The 8,164-nt window shown below is 39.1% G+C and overlaps 1 protein-coding gene across 1 annotated transcript in view; it reads left to right on the top strand.

The window, feature by feature from the left end:
* Positions 1-404: 404 nt before the first annotated feature.
* LOC128663864 (phospholipid scramblase 3) overlaps positions 405-8,164 on the top strand; it is a 35,293-nt gene continuing 27,533 nt past the window's right edge. The window contains exons 1-3 of the mRNA XM_053718413.1: positions 405-554; positions 4,229-4,265; positions 5,017-5,144. Coding sequence (XP_053574388.1) covers positions 4,253-4,265; positions 5,017-5,144 — 141 coding nt within the window. The 5' untranslated portion in view covers positions 405-554; positions 4,229-4,252. The remainder of the gene's footprint in view (positions 555-4,228; positions 4,266-5,016; positions 5,145-8,164) is intronic.

Below are 8,164 nucleotides of genomic sequence, written 5' to 3'. Positions count from 1 at the left end.
GGGAAAGCGTGCACAAGCACGTCAAAGCAGCCCTTGGATTTTGTGCGGTATGGAGCTTAACGCAACCATATCGCACGCACAAGGAGGCTTTTCAGAAACTCCTAATGGCAGCACTATGGGGGGTGAAATAACGCAACTTTTGTTGCGTTCGTTTCGCAGCCTTTTTAGCGCAAAACTCGTAATCTAGGTGAAAAAATATTATCCCTCTATTTGCAAATTAGCATTAGTACTAACAGATCCCCAGTAGTACTAAACACATAAAAAAATATATGCTTGGGTAATATGACATCACCCTTGCTGTGCTTGAAAACTAAATGTTTGAGACATTGTTCATTTACACATTGAGACATCTCAGAAAAGAACAGGATTGCAACATAATTTACAACACCACTCCTCCTTCCTAGAGCACTTCCTGGTGTTTGCACTCTGCCACCCAAGGAGCACTGAGCACAGGAGAAAGAGGCAGGTTCCTAAAACATTATTTGGCATTCAGAGGACTCAGAAGAAAAACAGTTTGAAGAACAATTTCTCCGGAGCTGTGCTAGAAAATAAAGGTAAGAGGAATTTGTGCAGAGAAGTGGCTGAAACCAGAGGCGTAACTAGAAACCACAGGGCCCAGGTGCAAGAATCTAAGAAGGGCCCCCCACCCCCCTACCCCACCCAAAAAAAAAATGAGAATTTGATACATTCTTTTTTTTTTTTTAACCCAGAAAAAAAAATGTGATTCAGATTACATGTCTGCAAAATGAGGTACCCTGTGCCCAGTCTGTGAGATGGTCTGACCCCCTATTACTGTATATAGTGACACTGTTTAACCCACCAGTACTGTATAAAAGTGAGTTAGTGACACAGTCTGTAATCTGCCGGTGAGGTGGCTGGCCTGACCCTACCCGCCCCAATACTTTATAAAGTGACCACAGTAGTCTGTGACATGGTCCAGCCCCCCCGTACTGTATATAGTGATACTGTATAGTAACACTGTTTACCCCTGCCCCCCCTCATGCTGTAGTAACAAGGTCTGTAATTTGGTGGTTCCACAAAATATACACACACATACATGCATGCATAAATACACACACAGTCACATACATACATACACACACATAAACACCAATGGGTAAAACAGAAAGACTAACCCCTGTTATGCGCATGTAGCTAATCAAGCTGTCAGATGTACACACACAGTAATACACAATCTCTCAATTTGGTCACACTGATGTCTGCTGATAGTCTCTCACACACTACACAGACATGCTGACAGTAACTCGTACATACACACAAGCACATGTTACACAGACTGCCTCACATACAGATAGTGCCACATACACAGTTACACACACTGTCACACAGACATTTAGTCAGACATACACAGACTGCCTCACATACAGATAGTGCCACATACACAGTTACACACACTGTCACACAGACATTTAGTCAGACATACACAGACTGCCTCACATACAGATAGTGCCACATACACACACTTTCACACATACAGTTACAAACACACACCAGCAATTTTAAATTTGGGGAGATGAGAAGTGGGACACACAGACTCTGTTTGACACACACTTTCACTCACAAACTCTTACACTCTCACAGACACACAAACACTATTCCACCCTATCCCTTATACACTCTCTCAAAGGCACTACCATTTCCCCACACACATACACACTCTCATACACATTCACACACACTTACACCCTCTCACACACACTTACACACTCTCACACACACTCTCACACACACTCTCACACACACTTGCACACACACTTGCACACACACTTGCACACACACTTGCACACACACTTGCACACACACTTGCACACATACTTAAACACTCTCATACACATTCACACACACACTCTCACACATACATACATACACACTCTCACACATACTTAAACACTCTTATACACATTCACACACACACTCTCACACACACTTACACACTTAAGACACTCTCACACACTCTCACATACTCATTCACACACACATACACACTCACACTTAAACACTCTTATACACATTCACACACACTTACACACTCACACACACTTACACACTCTCATACACATTCACACACACTTACACACTCTCAAACATTTTTAAACACTCTCATACACATTCACACATACACACTCTCACACACAGCCCAGAAATAGAAGCATTTTTATGAGGATTTTTACTTTATTTTTTTAAACATTAAGCACAATCATTCTGGGCTGTAAGGCTTTTTCAGGTAAAATAGCAAATGACATTCAGAAAGCATCCCCTCAAGTGGCTCTTGCAACAAGGCTTGCAAGTATTCTATTTCTTGTATAGTGACATATTACAACTTCTGCACTGTAAGCCGCTCTTGGGTCAGAAACATTTTAAAAAGAGGGGCACCATTTGGAGACTGTGTATACACACACATAATAAATATATATATATATATATATATATATATATATATATATATATATATATATATATATATATATTGAGCATGGGTTGAACTATAAAACATACAGGAAAATGATTATAATATTAACAAATAACTGGCAATTGTGCTGTATTTTTACAAATATATCCCACTGGTAGCAAAGGGTTAAAATAAGTTAATAGAATGCTGAGAAGTCTCACCTAACAGCAGAAGTTATGTTCTGTAACTCTGTAAGGCTCAGTCAGTGCACCTAAATCAGCAGCAGGAGGAGGAGGGGGTCTTATCTGGTCAGACTCAGACAGAGAGCAGGAAAGGCAGGCAGCGTAACTTTCACAACAACTTTATTAATTCTACTGCAATGACCTCCCTTGTTACCTCTCTCTTCTGTGTGTTGCGCGTTAGCTGACAGGATGTAAATAACTCACATACTCACATCAGGGAAAGGCAAAGTGGGGGAGAGATCCACTGCTGAGCCTGCCGGTCACTGAGGTGCTGTCTGCTGGAACGGCAGGGAGGGCACCAAGTTCAAAACTTGCTAACTAGATAAGGAATAGTGTACTGATGTTTGCTTTCTAAAGCAAAAGCCAGAGCCTATTTACCTTACTGTTGTGCGCTCCGACTCTGTCTCTCTGCAATCCTCTCAGTCACAAGCCACAGACTGAGGTGCTCCCGCTCCTGACACTAACTCCTGCCGCCCGTCAAAATAAATGTTACAGCTCTCTCCCCCAGACTGCCACAATTGAAACATATACAAAAGAATTTCCATATTAAAAAATAAAAAAATGCATCTAATCTTTTAAAAAGTATGTGTGGGCCCTAGGCCATGATACGCCCCTGCCACAACAGAACAAGCAGCTGACCTGTACTCTGGATTACTGGCTGCATTCTGACATCTCCCGATTCTCCTGCCTCGCAGAGTCGCAGCCTCCTTCTTTCCCGCTCAGTCAGCAACCAGCAAATGTTTCAGAGCGTTGCCATGGTAACCTGCGGCAACGCTCTGATTTAAAACTGTTACAATTACAATTATGCAGGCACGCAGTCACTGAAAAAAAATACTGAAAAAAAAATGTTTGTTGGGGAAAAAAAAGTCAAAAGTTTGAAAAAAAGTTTTGTTGTGCTGAGGGCCCCCCCCCCCAGGGTTAGACCTGCCGGGCCCGGTCGCAACTGCGATCTCTGCACCACTGATAGTTCCGCCCCAGCCTGAAACTGACTTTGTCCTTGTCTTAGTTGCACATTGTTCTGTTTATGTTTTAGTAATAAATGGTAATTACTTTGCAGAAAGGGAGGAGGGCTGTCCTTAGCACTGCCTGCACTGTGAGGTTGTGAGGAATCCTTTTAATGTGTACAGCTCCTACTGCTGCCTATTTGTTTTGGCCATAGGGGGGTATATATTTATGGCAACTAGTCCCCGATTTGTATGTTGTTTGTTAGGAAGAAGTGCTGCTTCCACCCCAGATACATTTGTGTTTATATTTATCAGGATACTGGTTATGGGCTTTATCATGTGCTGTATAATAATGCATGAGTTATGTGGCGCATCATTGTTAAAAACTAAATGTTTTCTGCGTTAGAGCATTTTTGCACTGTTGCTCACCCCTAAACTATGTGTTTACCTAGCTCCATTATACAGTAATATATAAGAAACAATTTAAAATATGTAATAGTGTAGCACTGTGTAATGGGTTACCTGTGTGTTACATATGTCCAATATCTGTTAAATCTGTAGAAGACCTCTATAATACACCTATTTGTGTGCTGGATTGGATATCTAAGGTAACTATTATTTCTTCTGTACAGGGAGAAAATCTACTCTCCTAACAAATGTCTACAGCAGGTAAGGGTATTATATAGCATAATCACAACACCAATAATGATTTGGGAAAAACACGCTGGAAAAAGAGGCAGTTTGCTCAGCCAACAACATTTTCTGTTTAAACCATTATTATATCAATATTTAAATTATATATATATCAACCTATAAAAGATTTTTTGCCCAGTGGCACTTATGTCCTAACCACAAACAATATTTTTCTATATGTGTTGGCCATTTGGGTGCCAAGGTGTATAAATAATAGAAATGTGCGATTCGTTTCGGATCGATTCGGAAATTCGTCCGAATTCGTAAAATTTGGGATTCGGATCGATTCGAATTTCTGAATTAAAATAGTGCCGAATCTACCGAATAAATCCGAATTATTTCGGATTTATTTGGTAGATTAGGATGGCCATGGATTACACTAGTAGTATTGTACAGTATATTAGGTTATATCACTCTGCTATGGGTTACACCTAATATACAGTACATAATACTAGTCTAATACACAGCACAACCCACCTAACACTTACCGAAATTCCGAATTTCCAAACCGAACTGAACCGAACCGAATCCAGCCAAATTTATTCTAATCCGAATGAATCCGAAACAAATCCGAACCGAATTTATTCAAATTTTTCCGAGTTCGAATCGATCCAAACCGAAATTCAAAAAAATCTGAATCGATCCGAACCGAACCGAATGTTTTTCGCCATGCACATGTCTAATAAATAATGTTTTTCTTTTTGTGTTGCATCCTCATTGTCAAAAGACTACCAAGTTCCACCACCCAGCTATGACTCCATCTCACCACCAACTTACCTGCCAGACTCCACCAATTCTGCAGTTCTTAACATACCAGTAAAAGGTATACCTCCGGGATTGGAATGTCTTACTCAGGTAAGGCCTCTTTTAGTGGGTGTCAGTTTGCATCCCACCTACTTAGCGATAACTGTACACAAAATGCCTGGCCTTACTACATCTAACCTAGATATTTCAATTTGTATTGCTCACCATTATTTAATTGTATTTGTATACGACTTACAAACTCAGTTAAACCATAATGATGGTTTAGTGTGGCATTCTAACTTAAGGCACTGTTAAACAAACAAAATATTGTTTGGTAGTTTCAGCAAAAAATAAATGATTCTGCCATGTATGATTAAACTGTTTTCCAATTTGAACAAAATAGAGAGAGTAGGTGGGAATGCTGACTATACTATGTAATCACAGGTATGTTTTTATAAAAATTCATTTGTCTGCAAGAATTTTGATGAGAATCAAAGCATCATACATTGAAATAGAGACTTTTTAAATCTTTTAAATGCTCATACTTTGAATATTCTCTTGTTTGAAGTTTATTATTTATATTATTCCTGATACCTACATTGTAACGTTATTTTCTATAAATAAATGCTTCTTAAAATGTAATATTTATTCAGAATCTCTAGTTCTAATATACAGGCATACCTTTTGTTTTATTGCGCTTTGCTTTATTGCACTTCGCAGATATTGCTCTTTTTTCAAGTTGAAGGTACTTTTTAGCAACCCTGTGTTGAGCAAGTCTATTGGCACAATGTTTCCAAAATATATACACAAATAAACACATAAATACACATACTGTATATACACACCACCAGCAAAAAGATTATGGGGCCTATTTATCAAGCTGTCAACCTAAAATACGCCGGAATTCCACATCGTAATTGTTGCGAGATTGATCCGATCTAGTTATCAAAGCCTACAGACCGGCAAAAGTTGAAATTTGTGACGTAACATATGATCTGCCGGTCTCAATCCGACGCAGATCGATGCTTACGTTATTACAGATGTTCCGAATACACCTTCGGCTCTATCTGACACTTTTTCCAAGTTATCAAACTTTTAACAGGTATGCTCTCGGCTATTCGGACGCATCGTATCTGTTTTTCAATCTGCCACCCTGGAGACAGCGGATGCCATAGAAATCAATGGGAGTCTGAAAGCAGCGAAAGCTTATGTTCGATGCTGCAAGACAAAGAATTATAACCCATTGATTTCTATGGTAGAAAACAAGTTAGGTTTACACCTAACACCCTAACATAAACCCTGAGTCTAAACACCCCTATTCTGCCTCTCCCCGACATCACTGCAACCTAAATAAAGTTATTAACCCTTATCCCGCCTCTCCCTGACACTGCTGCCACTAAATAAACGTATTAACCCCTAAACCTCTGGTATCCCACATCACTACCACTAACTAAACCTATTAACCCCTAAACTGTCAGCCCCCCACATCCCCATAAACTTAATTAAGCTATTAACCCCTAAACCTAACAAGCCACTAACTTTAAATTAAAATTACAACATCCCTATCTTTAAAAAATTTAAACTTACCTGTAGAATTAAAATAAACTATTTTAAACTATTAATTAACCTACCCTAACTATTATCCTACAATTAAATTAAACTACCAATTAAATAAAATAAATTACATATTAAAATGCCTAACCCTACTCAAATTATTTAAATATACAATTAAACATTATTAAAAGTACTAAATTACAGAAAAAAACAAACACTAAGTTACAAAAAAAAACAAACACTAAATTACGAAAAATAAAATAACCCCTAGCCTACAATAAACTACCAGTGGCTCTTAAAGGGCCTTATGTGGGGTGTTGCCCCAAAGATATCAGCTCTTTTATCTGTAATAAAAAAATACAGAACCCCCCCAAGAGTTAAACCCACCACCCACCCAACCAACCCCCCCAAATAAAAAACCTATCTAAAATAACCTAAGCTCCCCATTGCTCTGATGTAATCCAAGATGGCGTCCCTTGCATTCCTATTGGCTGAAAGGTTTCAATCAGCCAATAGGAATTAGAGCTGCTAAAATCCTATTGGCTGTTGAAATCAGCCAATAGTATTTGAGCAGCTCTCATTCTATTGGCTGTTCCATCTTGTGTGAGCTCAATACTTCCAAGCAATGCTAACTCGAGGTCGCGTTCGCATTGCTGACAACTTGTAATACCAGCTCACATTTGCAATGTTTTCAAACCTTGAATAAAGCAAGGAAAACAAGTTCATATTTATTTTTAAACAACACTAGTAATGTTTTAACCTATTAAGAGTTCAGAAATCAATATTTGGTGGAATAACCCTGTTTTTCAATCATAGCTTTCATGCTACTTGGCATGCTCTACACCAGTCTTTCACATTGCTGTTGGGTGACTTTATGCCACTCCTGGCACAAACATTCAAGCAGTTAGGATTTGTGTGATGGCTTGTGACCTTGCATCTTCCTCTTCATCACATTCAAGAGGTTTTCAATGGGGTTCAGGTCTGGAGATTGTGCTGATTATCAGAGTAGAAGGAAGCAAGCTTGCTTTCAGGATAACCTTGTATGTGGCTTGATTCATGCGTCCTTCATAAAGATAAATATGCCCGATTCCAGGTCATCTTCTCAGATGAATCCAATGTTCAGGTTTGCTCAACCTCTGGTTGTCTAATAGTTAGATGGAGACCTGGAGAGGCCTACAAGTCAGTGTCTTGCACCCACTGTGAAATTGGATCTGGGGGTGCGAAAGTCCCCCAACCGCAATGTGAAAGGCTGGTGTAGAACATGCCAAGACGCAGGAAAGCTATGATTGATAATCAGGGTTGTTCCAACAAATATTGATTGCTGAACTCTTGCTAAGTAAAAACATTTAGTATTGTGTTGTTTAAAAAATTAATATGAACTTTGTTTTCTTTGTATTAATCGAGGTCTGAAAATTATATATGTAAATATCCCCAGCAGAAGCAATACAGTACTTTTGTCATTTGCTCACCAGGTATGTGCATCTAGCTCCCAGTAGTGCATTGCTGCTCTGTAGCTGACTTTAACTATGGGTTTAATCCCTTGAAGGGATTAAAGGGATATAAATATGTGTTTTATG

The sequence above is a fragment of the Bombina bombina genome, chromosome 6 (genome assembly GCF_027579735.1).
Source record: "Bombina bombina isolate aBomBom1 chromosome 6, aBomBom1.pri, whole genome shotgun sequence".
Lineage (NCBI taxonomy): Eukaryota > Metazoa > Chordata > Amphibia > Anura > Bombinatoridae > Bombina > Bombina bombina.
Note: the sequence above shows the minus strand (reverse complement) of the source record. Positions and strands in the feature narration are given on the sequence as shown.